Source organism: Maniola jurtina, chromosome 27 (assembly GCF_905333055.1).
Source record: "Maniola jurtina chromosome 27, ilManJurt1.1, whole genome shotgun sequence".
Classification (NCBI taxonomy): domain Eukaryota; kingdom Metazoa; phylum Arthropoda; class Insecta; order Lepidoptera; family Nymphalidae; genus Maniola; species Maniola jurtina.
In genome coordinates this window covers 3876116-3894309 of record NC_060055.1, presented here as the reverse complement: position 1 = coordinate 3894309, position 18194 = coordinate 3876116, and the positions used below count along the sequence as shown (strand labels likewise).

The 18194-nt window shown below is 38.6% G+C and overlaps 1 protein-coding gene and 1 long non-coding RNA gene across 17 annotated transcripts in view; one reads left to right on the top strand and one right to left on the bottom strand.

The window, feature by feature from the left end:
* Positions 1 to 18194, top strand: part of LOC123879027 (bromodomain adjacent to zinc finger domain protein 2B-like) — a 96800-nt gene that overhangs the window by 58371 nt on the left and 20235 nt on the right. For 7 of the 16 annotated variants that reach the window (XM_045926509.1, XM_045926516.1, XM_045926511.1 and 4 more), the window contains 16 exons: positions 396 to 500; positions 1977 to 2134; positions 2800 to 2938; positions 4367 to 4491; positions 5363 to 5502; positions 6173 to 6311; positions 7473 to 7559; positions 8953 to 9639; positions 11255 to 11320; positions 12774 to 12818; positions 13892 to 13909; positions 15011 to 15180; positions 16137 to 16285; positions 16844 to 16960; positions 17161 to 17307; positions 17871 to 18011. In XM_045926509.1, coding sequence (XP_045782465.1) covers positions 396 to 500; positions 1977 to 2134; positions 2800 to 2938; positions 4367 to 4491; positions 5363 to 5502; positions 6173 to 6311; positions 7473 to 7559; positions 8953 to 9639; positions 11255 to 11320; positions 12774 to 12818; positions 13892 to 13909; positions 15011 to 15180; positions 16137 to 16285; positions 16844 to 16960; positions 17161 to 17307; positions 17871 to 18011 — 2433 coding nt within the window. The remainder of the gene's footprint in view (positions 1 to 395; positions 501 to 1976; positions 2135 to 2799; positions 2939 to 4366; positions 4492 to 5362; positions 5503 to 6172; positions 6312 to 7472; positions 7560 to 8952; positions 9640 to 11254; positions 11321 to 12773; positions 12819 to 13891; positions 13910 to 15010; positions 15181 to 16136; positions 16286 to 16843; positions 16961 to 17160; positions 17308 to 17870; positions 18012 to 18194) is intronic. The other 9 variants (XM_045926524.1, XM_045926520.1, XM_045926523.1 and 6 more) reach the window with 7 other exon arrangements.
* Positions 3653 to 17051, bottom strand: LOC123879053. Its single transcript, XR_006798931.1, has 3 exons — positions 17039 to 17051; positions 13793 to 13797; positions 3653 to 3819 (listed from the first exon to the last, which is right to left on the bottom strand). It is a non-coding gene; the product is annotated as an uncharacterized LOC123879053 (long non-coding RNA).

Sequence of the window (18194 nt, the reverse complement as noted above, 5' to 3'; positions counted from 1 at the left end):
TGATTTTCCAGGATAAAAAGTAGCCTATGTCCGTCCCCGGGATATATGCTAACTCTGTACTAAATTTCGTTAGAATCGGTTAAACTGGCCGTGAAAAGGTAGCCTACAGACAGACAGACACACTTTCGCATTTATAATATTAGTATGGATTAAGATAGATAGATAGATAGAAACTCTTTATTGCACACAAAAACACATATAAGGATAACAACACAGTAAGAAGAAAACAGAAAAAAAAAACAATTGTGTGCAAAGGCGGCCTTATTGCTTGGAGCAATCTCTACCAGGCAACCTTTGCTGAAAGGAGAAGGTCTAGGAAGGAGGTTGGATAGTACCAAGTCGCAAGGAATTAAGCTTTTGGTTCCTTATATTGACTATTGTTGTTTCTGTTGCAGCTCGACGCAAGCCGGGCGCGAAGCCCCGTCGCGTGGCGCCGGAGATGAACACTCAAGTGGCGGACTCCCCGCGACCCAAGTCCAGTGGCAGCGAGGACAGTGAATGTAAGTAACTAAGCCAAAAACTGGCATCTCCATGTAATACTAGATTGTGATACGAGGGCGATAATGGGTTATTATAAACGTGCTAACGTTTGTACGCCCGAGCCGCAGGCAAGGGTTTACCTAGGTCACATTTTTTTTTAAATTCATAATAGGCAAGCGCTTGACAATAATTCTACCTAATGGAAAGTGATCATGTGGCCTAAAATGGGACGCGAGAGTTTGTGATATGATAACTTTAACGCCGTCGTATCATACGACGTTTTTCAATACAGTTGTGAGAAAACAGGTAAATAAATTAAAAAAAAAACAACTGTCCAATTTCCACTTTATTCAAAATTATGAAACAATGTCGCAAAGTTCCTCTATCGATTAAAAAAGAAATGACGCAAATCGGTTCAGAAATCTCGGAGATTTCGGTGTACATAGGTAGAAAAACACAACTCCCTTTTTAAAAGTCGGTTAAAAAAGTAGCCTATTTTACGCCCTGGTCAATCCTCTACTTGCATGTGAAAGTCCCGTCAAAATCGGTTCAGCCGTTCCAAAGATTAGCCTTTTCAAACAGACAGACAGACAGACAGACAGACAGACAGACAGACAGACAGACAGACAGACAGACAGACAGACAGACAGACAAAAATTTTAAAAACGTGTGATTCAGTTATGGTATCGTTCAAATAACCATATGAGCTTAATATGAGGTAGTTATTTCGAAATTACAGACAGACACTCCAATTTTATTTATTAGTATAGAGTATAGATATCGGGTTAATTCCATTTTATTTTCTACCTCATTATTTGAAGTTGTACTTGTAGTTTGAATCACATTAAAAGAGAAAAACTACAAACTACTACTTCCTAAATAGCTCCATTTTGAAATTGCTTGCTTTTTTTATCGCAAAGTGCTGACAGCAATTCTTTGCTAACATAACAATCTAGCCTAGGAGTGAAGCTAATAAGCAATTTTATAATGACCTAAATATTATAGAGGCGAAAGTTTGTGTGTATGTGTGTGTGTGTGTGTATGTTTGTTACTCCTTCACGCAAAAACTACTGGACGGATTTGGCTGATATTTAGAATAAAGATAGATAATATCCTGGATTAGCACATAGGCTACTTTTCATCCCGGAAAATCAAAGAGTTCCCACGGGATTTCGAAAAACCTAAATCCACGCGGGCAAAGTCGCGGCCATCGGCTAGTGATGACCTAATCTTATATAATCGTTCTCATACCTAAGAATCGGACCATTGATTTGCTTTTGAGATGCTAGCTTGAAATGCTTTGATGTTTTAAAATTGCTTGCTGAGATGTAAAATCTAGTAACTACAGCCATATACAGCTGTCAAAAAAGTTACTGAGTAACTGTACAGGAACTGACTTTCAAAGAGAGTTTGTTGTACAAGCTATGCCACTGTGATTCAATTAATTAGTAAAAATCTTAGCGTGTGATTCAGACTTGACAGATATATTTTAACAGCAGTTTCCACCTGGCCCTCGAGAGAAGGCCGACCTCGCAACTTGGGACGGGGTGTCAGCAAACCTAAGAAGAATACAGTAGCATCGCTGCTAGCGCAGAGCAGAGCCCTAGGCCTCCGCCCCGCGCTGGCTCAGCAGCTACTCGCTGAGACTGACCTGGTGAGTCTCGTCAAGTCGCTGGATTACTTCAGATCATCTCCCGATAGTTCCTGTCCCACAGATAATGGTGTTGTCTATAGGCCGGACCGCACTACGCTGTCAAATAGTAGATTATTCAACATGGGGGTAATGTAATGTCTTACGTCACGGACCCTGGGGTACATCTCAAGCGTAACGAGGGATTTTAGATTGACTTCCGAGCGTAGCGAGGGTGTTGCATCTAGAAAACTGAGTGAAGCGCGGGGTTTAGGGGTGTCAAGACAAAGACAGCGTTACCCCCGCGTTCAATACTCTAATTCTCACACCTCGCGAGACAGTAAAATCAAAATCTTTGTATGCTTAAATAAGTACCTACTTATCCGTTTTTAGAAGTTTCTGGGAGCAAATCGTTTAGAACATTTTGAGGATTAATAGTTTCCGTAGTTAAGTTACTGCTGCCATCATCGTCGTCACTCGAAATTTTAATTTCAAGTTAACAATTCAAATCAATTTTCAATAACACCGCAATATAACGTTTTGCGGATAAGTTTCGCGGGGAATTTTCAGTACTCTCTACAGATTAGTCCATAGAGTCAAGAGTAATCTTTACTCTATGGGATTTCTAATCTAACCTAACTTCCTTATCCGATACTAAATATATTCTTTACTTTATTTCTCTCGTACAGGACAAACTACGCGCGCTACTCGGCGAGAGCGCGAGTACGGACTCGGAATGTCCCTCCGACAGCAACCCCTCAGACTCCGACGCCAGCGATGGCGGCAGGCGGCACAACGACTCGCAGCTACGGTTGCCGCTAGCGCTGGGTAAATATACAGGGTGTAACCAGAACGTTATCAAAAACGAAGACCGGTGAGAGTACTGATGATTACTGATAAGGTACCACAAAAAAAAAACGCGAAAATAAAAAAATAAAAAAAATTAGTTGTCTGTAAAGTCGGTTTACTGACGATAGTTGAACGTGACAACAAAGGCCGATTGTGCTTCTTTGTCGCTCGTTCCGCGCTCTCGCTTGCACTTCAAGCCTTACATGGAACGCCTCAGAGCGAGGTAACGCCGCATGAGTCATGTTTTTTCGTGCGTGTAGCCAGCCGGCTCTATCGAATTATAAGACGTCACGTCAAAAAGCCTGTAGTTTTGTTACGCAGGCATAGTCAGGCCGCAACGCTAGACGTGCCTGCTAACCGTTCCCACAGTCGTCGCGGAACCTGACACCAGCTGACGTGGCGACATTCACGATCACCGTGCGAGGACTGGGCCCGACACATCACAATTAGCTTTAGAAGCCTCCGCCACAAATCGGCGGATCAATTAGGATTATTTTATGTAATAGTTAGTTCAAAATAGTTTAAATTTTTAGTAATAAAATTAGGATAAGGAACTGGTGTTTCCTTTCGCACCCCCTGCAGCCGCCCTAATGTAACTGTTTTAAAAGTTCACATTGCAAACAAAACATCTGACTGACGCTAGAGGTCAACAGTTTGTAAGTAGGCCACTCGCAGTCAATGCCGCGTCGTAGGTGGGGCATGGGCTCGAATTTTGCACGCTATACATTGCGGGTTTGAAAAATACTAAATCACTAAATCTACAAAATAAGGCAATCTAATTATTAAAGTTATTGGTATTAGATTGTGTTTAGGTTGTATAATAATAGCGCTAAGTTTTTGCTAGCGTTCTGGTTGTTCCGCTAAACAATGAAATATAATAAAATATCGTCGTTGTGAAAGAATGACTGATCTATCAACGCCGAGCGCAAACTACTGAATGGATTGGGGAATAGAAATTAATAAAAGTATCGACTAATTTGTGAGAATAGTCGATACTTTAATTTATTTCTTAAACTGAACCTTTTCAAGTAAAGATTTTTATATAAACCTGTGAGGATGATACTGCCACTGTCGGAATCAGAACGCCATAAGCCTACGTTGTCGTATTAGTTTAAAAATTGCGAAAAACCAAATTAAATTTGAATTTCGCGGGCAAGCCGGTCTCATGCCCCTTAAATGAAAACTGCCATACCCCTTTCAGGTTAACCAATCTTAGACTCCATCATCACTTACCATTAGCTGAGATTGCAGTCAAGGGCTACCATGTATTTGAATGAAAAAATAAAAAAAAACTATTATGACGTATGACGTATGTCTACTAAGGATTTTTGAAATTATGCAACCCCTTAGGGGGTAAAATCAGTTTTTCCTTTTATATATGAGCTAAGTAAAGAATATTTGTCGCAGGTTGGAAACGGGTGACAGTCATCAAAGGGCTGTCGCGGAACTGCAATATCAAGGGCGACGTGACGTATACGCCGCCCGAGCCCCATGCCACCGTGCAGATCAAATCTGCGCACGAGTTGCATAAAGTAAGTCGCATAAAACGCGTCCAAACTAAGAAAAGGTATTCGATCGATGCCAGATCCTTTTTTCCACGCACATGCAAACTGTGGAATCAACTCCCATCGGCGGTGTTCCCACTAGATTACAACATGGGGTTATTCAAGGCGCAGACCAACGAATTCCATAAAGGCCGGCAACGCATCGGCGGTACCTCTGGTGCTGAAAATGTTCTTGGGCGGCGGTAATCACTTAACATCACGTGATCCGCCTGCTCGTTTGCTCGCTATTTTATTATCTATACTATAATATTATAAAGAGGAAACCTTTGTATTTTTGTATGTTTGTATTGAATAGGCTCAAAAACTACTGGGCCGATTTCAAAATTTCTTTTACCATTACTTGAGGGATTCTTCCGAATCCGTATAGGCTATATTTTATCCCGGAAAATAGAAAAAATAAATGTCCACCCGTGCGAAGCCGGGGCGGGTCGCTAGTTAAAAATATATTGTGACGTGTTACCTAAAAATAATATATTTTCAATATATTTTCAACATTGTTGTAGAACTAAAACCATTTATACACTACACTTTATCTCTCTACCTAAAGTTAGTGGGATATTGGATACAGTCACTGACAGACAGATAAACGGATGGACAGCGGAAGCTTAGTAATACGGTCCTGTTGGCATGCTCCGGGTACGGAACCCTGAAAATCTGTTCCTGGACCCTGGATGTTATGGGTATCTTTGATAGTTGCATGTGAATAGGTCTTTAGGGCCCCTTGAACCCAGGTATCATAATCACATTAACCGTCTCTGATCCATTCTGATCATATGAGTAGTAACAGAATCTTCTATCTCTTTTCTTGCAGTTGTTATAATATTGTTCTCTCTTTCAGTTCCTAGAAGCGAACCCCAGTCCGCCCTTATGCCGGGATAACTTCAGTTTGAGTGCGCGTACGCTCCTGGGAGAGTACATACAGCCGTCCCCGGACAACACGGAACCACTCGTGTTCAACGAGGCTGAGATCACCAAACGGTAAGTAATAGAAAAAACCGGCCAAGTGCGAGTCAGACTCGCGCACTGAGGGTTCCGTGCTCGGGTATTTTTTCCAACATTTTGCACGATAAATCAAAAACTATTATACATAAAAACAAATAAAAATCTGTTTTAGAATGTACAAGTAAAGCCCTTTCATATGATACCCCACTTGGTATAGTTATCTTACTTTGAAAATTGAAACACACTTTAATTTTTCATGTTAAAAGTACCTTTAATATGAGGACTAAAATCGTACTTTTGACATGACAGCTGACACATAAAATTAAAATGGCGAGTGAGAACTTAAAATTTATGCAGTACTATAGGATGTCCGCAACTTCGTCCGCGTGAATTTAGATTTTAAAAGATCCCGTGGGAACTGTTTGATTTTACGGTATCAAAAGTTGCCTCGGTAACAATTTTCATACTAATCGGTTAAGCTGATGGGTCTTTAGGAATCCCATGGGAAGTCTTTGATTTTCCGGGATAAAAAGTAGCCTATTTCCGTCCCCGGGATATAAGCTGACTCCGTACCAAATTTCGTCAGAATCGGTTAAACTGTTGGGCCGTGAAAAGGTAGCAGGCAGATAGACACTTTCGCATTTATAATATTATTAGTATGGATATGGATATTGGCAATTGTTTAAAAGATGTTTTGTTTCTTTAGGTTAGAAGAAGCTAGAGCGTTAGCGGCCCTAAGCGGTCGACCAACGCCACCCCCTTTAGAACATCGCATGGAGTTAGCGAGAAGACAACAAGCGGCCAGAGACGCTAGAAAAGACTCCGGAGTTCGGGGGAGAGACCAGGTAAATATTATAGTGAAAAAACAAATCCTACTCCTAATAAAACCACTTTTTGTAGGCCGCGTGATTAGATACCACAAGAAAAGACGAAGAAAAAAAATATAAAAAGAACTATATTCTAAAAGATCGCAATGTATTGCAAATAAAACATCTGACTGACACTAGAGGTCAACGAACGTTGCGTTGAAAGTGCCGAGGGGTCAATACCGCGTTGTAGGCGGGGCATTATCCCAATTTTGCACGCTATACATTGCGAATTTTAAACATACTAAATCACAAAAACTACAAGTAAAGGCAAATGGTTATTAGTATTGTTTGGTATATATTTAGGTAATATATTAATAGCGTTAAGTTTTCCTAGGCATTTTAATTACATTATGTATATATTTATTCATTTTTCTAGGCGTTCTGATTACATCCTGTATATATTTATTCAGTTTTTCTAGGTGTTCCAATTACACCTGTATATATATTTTAATATATAAATACTTGTATATTATATATTATAACATAATATCTACTAAGCTTTTTTCAAAATTACTGTCTATCTTTGCTGTACTTATTCTACTCCCTTTACAACCTCTCGCACTGCCAAGGGTCACTGGTAGAGATCTCTTACAGAGATAAGTGCTTCCCTGTACACTTTTTCTTTATTTTTATTTTTATTGTTACAACTTTCTGGTACAAATAATCTATACATATAATAAAATTGTAGAAAAGTGGTGTCTGTACAATGGAAATATATAAAAAAAAAGTAGCAGGGGTTGTTATTATATTGATGCCGAACCGGAAATTGTAATTAATTTTTTTTTTGTCTGTTTGTTTGTGCACGCTAATATCAGAAACGGCTTATTCGATTTAGATACGGTTTTCACTAATATATTGTAGTAAGCTTCACTTAACATTTAGTGTTTATTTCATGTCAATCGGTTCATAAATAAAAAGTTATGTCAATTTATAGAATCACGGCGAACATTTTTACGTACAGAGTACGTACTACATGCCTCGCGCCTGAGCGTCCGTGGCTATCTATATAAAGCGCGCTGAGAGCTATTCCACGCGAACGAAGTCGCGGGCACAGCTAGTATAAAATAAAATATTTAGTAATTTTTTCCTAATTACATTCTGTGTATATTTGTTCACCTTTTTCTCATTTGTTTCAAGGCTCGACTAGTCCGCGATCTAGAAAGATCCGAAAAGGCCGAATACGTCAAACGCGAAAAGGAGGCGAGGAGCCAACAGTTGCTAGAGGTACGTTTAGTGGTATTGTAGGGGTTGTTACTTATTAATACCTTAGTTGTTTGCCCGTTGTATACTGTACCCATATTATAGGATACCAGAAAATAATAGACAGATAGATAGATAGATGAAAACTTTATTATACACCAAACATGAAATTATCAACACAAAAGGAAGAAACAAAAAACCGGCCAAGTGCGAGTCAGACTCGCGCAGCGAAGGTTCCGTACTCGGATATTTTTTCCAACATTTTGCGCGATAAATCAAAAACTATTATGCATAAAAATCCCGCACCGCTCTACTACCGCAGAAACCTATTCAGTTATGCGTTATGCCCATACATTATATTTTTAAATGGACTATAAAGCTCCAAGCACATTGGGGCTAAAGCGAAGCGACGCGTCTGTTCTTGAAAGTTACAAAGTAAACTCAACTCTATCTCCACCATGTAGTGTACTAGAAAAGAAAAGCCCAATCTGTTTTCGTCTAATATTTTCTGGTGTCTCGGTTGAAGGTTTAAAATATAAATACGATTCAATATAATTTATTTGTGTATTCTATTGTCTTTCTAAAATGTCATGATTTTTTTTTAAATATTTTTCTTACCAAGGGGATGGGAAAGATTTCTAAAGTCTATGGTCAGATTTAAGGATCCACAGATCGGAGTGGCGGCAAAGTACTTAAATAGATATCATTTATGAGGAATACATTTTTGAGGGAATTCATTTTCGTCAAAAATTCATGAATACAAGTCATAAAAATACTCCGTCGCCGCTCCGCCAATCTGTGTTGAACCTAAGATGAGATGGATTTTACTGTACATGCTATAATATGCATGTTTAAACATTGTTATTATTATATTTTCAGTAAAACTTATAGTAAACTTAACTTCGTTTTATCAATATAATCGTATCTTTGACCTAACATTTTTTCTTATACTCAATGTTTTACAACTATAAATATATTTGTCTATAATATGGGAACTAAACTATTTGTTTTTATATTTATGTGTTTTTTTTCCTCCATACATGTGCTTGTGTTTGTTTTATTTTATTATCAATTTGATTCGCTTGGCAACATTGTGCTCATAAGTAGAAAATCTTCAAAAGCAAAAACAGACTCTATAGGTTTGGTGATAGAGTTACAAATTGAATGGTCACTTTTTGCTTTTACGTAGATAGTACAGCATTCGAACTCTTAGCTTTTTTCCTAGTAGTTTTGTGTGTTATGACTTATAAAGTAGATGCCAAAATATAGCTATCGTATATATGTAAATTTATTATACTACTGTCTGGGGGATATTTTATGTTCTAACTCAAAAAAAAAACTTGACAATGTTGTCAAAAATCCAATTGATAATAAAACAAGTGACATACGAAAACTAACAAGAGAAAATTCGACACAGCAAATCAACAAAAGCCGGTCGCAGCTCACGATCGAGGCGTTGCCTACCCCGAAAGGTTGTGACGAATGGAAAATGCCCGAAATAGTTATGGGACCAGCCACTAAACCGAACAAAGACCGGACAATGCCACAAATCAGTCTATCCCTCATCCCAGTCAGTGGTCTTAAAGAGAACACCCCAATAAAGACAATGAATCTAGACCAAAACTGGAAAGAAACAGAAGAATACAACGCATTAGACAAAATGAAAGACTTCGCCGAAAAGGCTGCCTTCGACCTTCCTAAACGACAAAGCGAAAAATACTTCGACTTCTCATTAATAAAAACGCCGGATAAAAGAAAACCAGAAAAAGAAAACAACCTAGAAAAACTAATAGAATCATACTCTAGGATATCCGAATTTATAAACGGCTGCAATTGGTCAAAAAGTGAAGACGCCAAAAAAGACGACCCAAAAAGCTTGGAACAGAAGTATTTGGATGCAAAAAATGAATTTATGACCCAAAATTTAATGTTGCTACCCAAAGATACCCAGAAATCTGTCTTAAAAGATGTCATAGATTTGAGCGGGGATGATGATATACTAACTGATATAATAGCAAAAAAGATTAGTAAAGGGACCTTTAATGTTGGAAAGGACGGGGCTTTGTCAATATCCGTCCAACCGATGGGAAAGGACGTAAGCCCGGTACGTTTTGGAGTTAAGACTAACTTTTCGGGTTGAACTAACACATTCTTGCCTATGTCTATGGGGTTTTAACTAACAATACTGTACTATATTTGTGTTATATGTTGCAGATTAACACTTTTAACACAACATATAATTTTTAAATCTCTGACCTGGTGGAAGGCTTCGGCCGTGGCTAGTTACCACCCTAACGGTGCCACCAAGCGATTTAGCGTTCCGGCACGATGCCGTGTAGAAACCAAAGGGGTATGGGTTTAATAAAAACTGTCATACCCCTTCCAGGTTAGCCCGCTTCTATCTTAGACTGCATCATTACTTACCACCAGGTGAGATTGCAGTCAAGGGCCAACTTGTATCTAAAAAAAAAACATAGGAAAGACGTATTTAAAAGCTAAAAATTAGAAAACTTATTTCAATATTTTTCCAGCCATCCCTATGTTTTTTGACATCACTTTATATGCACTTTCAATTTTCAAATCAGCTAAAAGGCGACGCATAATTAGAGAGTCCACTTTTTAGGACTGTTCTACTACTTAAGGCTCGAGACACATTGCGGCAGAGCACAGTGACGTGTCTTTTTTGTAATATTTCAAAGTAAACTGAACTTTAACTCCACCATATAAGATACATATTCGTTGTTATCAAATTCTCTGCGAACGCATCCGTCTTGTCCTTTTATTGTACGAGTATAGGTACTAGTGGAGAGAAAGTATGTTATGATATTATAAAACATTTTAGAAAAAATGCGTCGTCATTTCGCTACAACTCTCTGCGCCAGTATATCTTGAGCCTAATATTCATATTTCTTCGTATTTAGTTTGCACGCTTTGCACAATTTACAAAGACTTTTATTTCTTTAAATTTATTTTTGTTTTTTCGAACTTTTCCCTAATAATTTTCATCTTTGCCATACTTGAGTTAAACACTTGGTTGATGTGTTGGTCCACCGCTATGCAGTTAGCGTTTAAATGAGAGGTAGGTAAGGGTGTTATCCAATCGGTATTTGATATTTAAGTTAATGGTAACTTAAATATGAAATACCGATTATTTTAAGTTATTAACTTATTTTAAGTTTTCTTTTTTGCAACCTGTCATATTTTGTGGTCGAGTAAAGTATATACATATATATATACATACTTACCCTATTTTAGATCGCATAGTTCCAAATCGTCTCGAGATCGAATTCCAGGGCTTAACTTATCATCGATAAAAAAAATGAAATATTAAAAAAAAAACCAGTGGAATTCAGATTTTTTACTTAGCAACACTACATATAAAGGGACAGCCATGTCACTTCACAAGATGGCGGCGTTAGTTCCGATTTTTGCCACACGCCAAGATATGCCTAAGTGAATTCAGCAGGAGATGCAAAACTGCACTTTAAAGCATTTGAATTATTTATTTATTTCATATATTTATTTATTTCAAGCAATCAAGATATCATAATGAAAATAAATTTTATTTAATGCTTTAATTAACAAAAACAAAAAAAAAACCGTTTAAAACAAGCACGCGCGAATTTACTCACTGATTTTTTTTCGTTTCACTTTTGTTTCATGTTTGCTGTAATATTATTTGCACTGCCGCTTTCGATGTTGTTTTTGGCTATGTGAAGGCTAAAAAGAGGAAACAGGAAGAGATAGAGAAGCAGAGAATAGAAGAGCAGACGAAGAGGCAACAGGTTTGTAAAGAGGAGAACCTCTGAAACAGAGAAAAAAAAAGCCTTCAAAAATCCTTCTCTCTATCCTTTAGAATAACACCCGTATTCACAAACGTTACTATGAGGTCTGATAGTGCCCTCGAACGCACCGTCCGTTCCACCAATCGGATGACTGTATCACGTCAATTTACAATGATGTGATTGGTGGAACCTACACTATGCGTTCGAGCGCACTGTGAGACTTCATAGTAGCGTTTGCGAACGGCCGTAAGATGTCACATCATCATCATGATCATCCCATCGCCGGCTCACTACAGAGCACGGGTCTCCTCTCAGGTTGAAATCTATAGAGCGCACTTTGACTTTGCTTAGACTTAAGTTTAAGTACAAACGGGACAGATTTATGCCAGCGGTATAACTCTGTGTCGTTTTAACAGTGTCTTAAGTCTGAGCAAAGTCAAAGTGTGCTTTATATATCTCAGCCAGACAGAAGGGTTTTGGCCATAGTCTACAACTCTGGCCAAGTGCGGATTGACAGACTTCACACACCTTTGAGAAGATTATTTAATTACTTAAACTGCAAATAACTTAGAAAAGTTAGGGGTGCTTGCCTGATGTCACTTAATAATCTATACATATAATAAAATTGTAGAAAAGTGGTGTCTGTACAATAGAAATATATAAAAAAAAAGTAGCAGGGGTTGTTATTATATCGATGCCGAACCCGAAATTGTAATTAATTTTTTTTTGTCTGTTTGTCTGTGTGTTTGTGCACGCTAATATCAGAAACGGCTTATTCGATTTAGATACGGTTTTCACTAATATATTGTAGTAAGCTTCACTTAACATTTAGTGTTTATTTCATGTCAATCGGTTCATAAATAAAAAAGTTATGTCAATTTAAAGAATCACGCTGCCCGAAAAGTCACTATTCCACGCGAACTAAGTCGCGGGCACAGCTAGTAATTAATATAGGTACTCAATTATGCATGCCTGAGAGTTCTCCATAATGGTCTCAAAGGTACGTGAAGTCTGCCAATCTGTAAAGGGGCAAATTAAACTCTCCTCTGAGAGGAGTTCTCAGTAGTAGGCCGGCAATGGGTTGATCATGATGACACTCAAATCTACTCGTTTTTGCTCAAAATTTGTGGTATGAACCGTTTAAGTTTGGAATGCCCTTTTTTATACAAATAGCGAGCAGGCGGTTAGCACCTGATGTTAAGTGATTACCGCCGCCCATGAACATTTGCAGCAGAGAAACCGCCAATGCGTTGCCGGCTTTTCAGGAATTTGTTGGTCCGCCCCTTGAATATCCCCATTGCTCATGCAGCATCCGTATTTCCAGCCATTGCCTCGTTATTGCTTTTCTAAGCATGATTGCCGTCCAGCGCAAGACGTCATCTCCCATTTAAAAAAAAGTTATGTAAAATGGTCTTCTTTTAGAACCTTAATAATAGTAAATCATTTGTTTCAGGAGAGAGAAATAAAACGACAACAATCTATGCTTCTTAAAGAGCAGGTATGCAATAATAACATTTTATGGCATAACTATAGCTTATTTACGAAATTTCATCTGTGTGGATATGGGGTTTTTACCCGACTGCGTCAAAGCCAAAAGGGAGGGTTATGATTTTAGCAGTCTATGTATGTATGTATGAATTTAAGTATGTATGTATGTTTGTATCCAGATTCTGTGTGTTCCACTGTAGTGCCTAAACTACTGGGTGGATTTTGATGAATGAGGTGTCAGTTGATTCGGTGTAAAAATCCGGGTGACATAGGCTATATTTTATACGAAAAAAATTGACCTAACGGATGTTACTTCAAAAAAAGTGGAGGTCTCCAAAAATTTTTTTTTGCTATTGTATCGAGTGGGATGTCAAATGAAAGAGGAAAAATTCTGAGTTCATAAATATAAATGTATTACAACATTAAAATATACCAAGCGACAGAAAAACAATTTTACTATAATATTTCAGCGTTTATTAAGACGATCGCAGTCGGGTTTTAGTTTTCAACTTTATCTTGTTATAGAGAACCAGTGGGAAATTCTCACCCTTTCATAGGGACGTAGATCATGTTATAAAAAACCTACTAAGTTTTTACTAGCATAATCTGGTTACAATATATAGTGGACCCCCGGTAATCCGGCCCCTGTCTAATCCGGCACCCCCTGTAATCCGACATGTCTATTATTATTGTCTATTATATTATATAGTATTTACTAAATTTGTCATACGTAGTGAAGTAAGATTTGTACTTCAGAGTATGTATGACATATAGAATCTTATCATTGGATTTGTAATTTGTCGGATTACAAGGTACTCTTTTGTAAAAAATTCTAGACTATAGGGGGTCTTAGGCAGTACTCTATAATCCGACAAATTCGATAGTCCGACAATGTCCTGCAAAACGTTTGTCGGATTACAGGGGGTCCACTGTATGTCCAAATCTGTGTAAGGGAAGCACTATTGAAAAAAAAAAATATCATACTGTTTCTTTTGTCATTAACACCTGTATTTAGTATATATTTGTCCCATGTCTAATAAACTTCTTTTTTCTTTCAATCGGGAACCCTCATCGTACCCACAGCAAAAGTATATAACAGAGGTAATCAAAACATTCTGAAAAATACTTGTTCTTCCCTACTTTGACTATTCATAGCACTCGTCAGATTCCAGTCTGTTTTTTAATCCCTTATTTATCATCTCTTAATTATTTTCTTCTCATTTCTTCCCCCCTTCAAACTCTTAAATACTTTGTTCTATTTTAATTATAATTTCTTAAAAAATTACTAATCAAATTTCGCTCCATTTTCTAAAACTTCTGGGACCTGTACAAAATCTTTTTGTTTCTTCTTTTTCATTAAAACGTTTTGTTCTTCCTGGCTGTTCTGTTTATTAACTATCATTTTTTCGCTAAAAAGTCTGGGTTTTGCTCATAAACGCTTTTTTTTAAAGCTTTACTACCATTAAAATCTTTTAACTTGGTCGCTCGTTGGGAAAATATGATTTAAAACTAAAGCCCCGGCTACACGCACAAGCCAGTTTGCGCAGTTAAGTGCGTGCGTGTGGACGGCAAGGCCATAGAGGCGGTATCCCGCGCAGTTCCAAAAGCTGGTAAAGATTGGACTGCGCAGTTCTCAGTCTTGACTATGCAGTTTTAGCTACGCAAGCAAACGAAGCGTGTAGCCGGAGCATTACTCTCGAATACTGAAAAGCATTTTAAAATCTAAAAGGACCTTTAAGCGCTTTATTAAGGTCTCATTGTAAGTTTACATGTTAAAACATGAATTTATATTTTCTGTTTATCTAAGGGACGTACACTCCTGGCTAATGCCTTGGAAATTGGCAATTAAATATGTAAAAAATGATTCTAGCTACCATTAGGTACCTATACAAATGCACGTGGCATATGCATGTGAGATAGAAAAGTCGGTCAAGTGCGAGACTTGTATATGAAGGGTTCCGTACCTCGTACAAGAAAAAAAAACACTTTTTTTTTTAAATTCCTGGCGGCCATTTTGAAATTTATATTATTTGTTATTATAGCGTTAATGCTTCTTGAAATACACATTCCGTAAAAATTTAAACTTTTTGCCTAGTAGGTACGGACAGACAGACGGACGAACAGATAGCGGATGCTTAGTAATGGGCCTTCGGGTACGGAACCCTACAACAGTAAATACAAGATTATATTCTTTTTTAATAGGAACGCGAAAGGAGAAGACAGCATACCACGTTTATCCGCCAACTAGACTCTAGAAGGAGATGGGAAGAGAGGGAGAGAAGAAAACACCAGAACCTTCTAGATCGATTGCTAGTAAAAGAGAAGAAGTTGCAGCAGAGACGGAAAGAGATGGAGCTACTCTCTGAACTTAGGTAAGCGATAACTACCAGGAAGAATCCTTATAAGGATCCCTATAAGTTTTGAGTTTAGATGATCAGCCAGTAAGCTGCATTTTTAGCATGCAAATACATTTTGAAGGGGAAATACTTATTAAACTGCCTTGATTCTTAGGTTGGGCCAAAAAAGTTAGGTATTGGAAATTCTCAATACTAAGCCCAGAATTTGGTTTTATGAACAAGGCCGTCATATTCTAATTAGTGTGTTTCACTATATGCTTTATGACCATTGCATAAATTGCCTTTATAATGTGGAGTGCTGTAAAGATTTTTAGACCTAATTCCACTCTCCTTTTTCTACAACCGCACCGCACGCCATCACCACCTGAGTGTCTGGTGCAGTAACCGCCCGTTGTGCCAGATACTTTTTCCACGCACATGCAAACTGTGGAAACAACTCAAATCAAAAGGGGCGTAAATATTGATGTATATGGATAGGCCCTTTGAAGATAAAAAACGCGCTCAACAAGTCAATAGAATTTGCAAAAGTCTATTTCACTAGTGACTTTGATTGGACTTTGGCTAATATTCTTATTAAAAAAAAATGACGTAAGATTCAAGCGCATTTTTGCAGTCGGATTTATATGGGAAAGGCTAATCCATATACATCGATGGGCGTAAAGCACTATACAAGTCTCGGCCTATATAGCATTTTATTTTTTATTTATTAATTTAAATACATACAAAAAACCTTACACAATATATCCTGCGTCAGTCAGTCAGTCAGCGAAGGAGTCCCTAATAAATACTTCTTTTAGTTTCTTCTTAAGGACCTCATATCGACCTCGTTTTGTTTAAAAAGACACGGCTGCGCCTCGTCCTTTCAAATCCACTTCAGCAGTCCGCGGCTTTGCCTTTGCCTTCCAATATTACTTGACCAGTAATTGCTTTATTGCAGGCCTGGGCTATAATGTATACCTGTTTATTTACAGACGACCCCAAGAAGACTCGTCTTTATCCGACCAGAAGCCACTACCAGGGTTGGATAGGATACCCGGACTGAAACTACCCGGACAAGCCATGGCAGACTTGTTGCAAGTCTTCGAGTTCCTGCATAACTTCGGACAGGCACTGGGTTTCGGTAAGAACACTATTTACAAAACTCATCGCGTCTGACAAGAAGCCACTACCGGTGCTGGGCAGGATGCCCGGATTGAAACTACCCGGACAAGCCATGGCAGACTTGTGAGTTCCTGCATAATTTCGGGCAGGCGCTGGGTTTCGGTAAGGGCATTGATGATAAAAATCCCATAGGAACTCTTTGCTTTTCCAGGATAAAAAGTTGCCGAAGTCAATTTCCGAGGCGTAAGCTACCTCTGTACCAAATTTCACATAAATTGGTTAAATGGATAGACTGAGGATCCCATACTTTGATTTTCCGGGATAAAAGTAGCCTATGTTCATCCCTGGGATGTAAGGTAACTCTTTACCCATTAAAATCGGTTCAGCGATTGAGCCGTGAATACGTAGCAGACAGACAGACACACTTTCGCATTTATAATACATATTAAGTAGATTATGGATGTATGAGTTATGGAGTGGAGTATGGATTAGTATAGATTCACAAAAAAGTGGAAACTTTGCAATTATTATGATTGGCTGAACTTATATGCTTTGATTGTTGGGTTTTTTTTTTCAGAAGTGGAGACATTGCCGACCTTGAATTCACTGCAAATGGGCCTAATACCCAATTGCAGCCAGGAGGCAGAGGACGAACTGCTCAGTGTACTGTCCAGGCTACTCTCCATTGCTATTGGTAAGATATTTTTTACAGGTAAGCCTTTGACGGCCGGATGGACGGACGGACGGACGGACGGGCTGACGGACAGACGACAGACAGACAACAAAGTGATCCTATAAGGGTTCCGTTTTAACTTTTGAGGTACGGAACCCAAAAAAAAAAATGGAAATAATTAGCAGGTTGAGATGATGATGAAAACCTGGTGTTGTCCACAGAAGAGCCGGGAATCCCGCACCCTGGGCGGCACACTACGTTGCTGGGACACGCGCTCCGACTGGCCGAGCTTACTCCGGGCACATTGAGTGAAGTTCTACGCATATACCTGTATGCTAACGCCACAGCAGAGGTCAAAGCTCTCACAGGTATATTCCATTCCATTCCATCAGCCTGTAAACGTCTACTGCTGGACATAGGACTTTCCAAGAGCGCGCCACCAAACACGGTCCTCCGCCTTCCTCATCCACCCGCTCCTCGCCACCTTTTTCAGGTCATCGGTCCAGCGGGCTGGAGGTCATCAAACATTGCGCAGGTATATACTTTTTTTATTTTGAAAGTGAAAAATTCTTCTTTAGGCGCAATTTGAGTGACTCTGATGCTATTCGGATGGAAGTACAGTTCATTCGTACGTTAAAAGCTCTATTACTAACTTAAGGATGTAGGATGTCAATTTATGTATTTTCAAAAATCCCCCATCGCTTTTATTTTTCAATCGCTCATAAAGGTTTATTTTTAAAAGTACACTTACAATATGCATTTTATTCTATCTACATTTATAAAAACAACTTGCACATAGCTCGACTAGCGTGTTGTCCTTTTAAAATCACTTGTGAAGTCCTCAGCTTCGCCTTGTCCTTCCAGTGTCACTCAGCCGTAAATTGCTTTATTTCCGGCCTGGACAGTAATGTTTTATTTTATGATTGTCCAGGTTTAACAGTGGAGCGAGAGCGAGACCGGAAAGTGGCAGATCACCATCAAAGCGACGCAGAGATGCTACTGACCTGCTCCACCACTAAAAATGGCAATTACTACGAGCATTTGCACAACAACGCCACTTATAAACTATCAGGTAAGACATAAACTAACAAGTAAGATACATAAAGTCTGTTCGCTTAGATACGGTCGCCTTTATGTCAGGGGTGCCGCCGCGATATCAAAGTTCGCCGCGTGGGGTGTACACCTGTAGGAGAATTCGTCATCTTCCTACTCATAGTTTTCATTAAAATTCTCTTTGCTACATAACTTGTGTTTA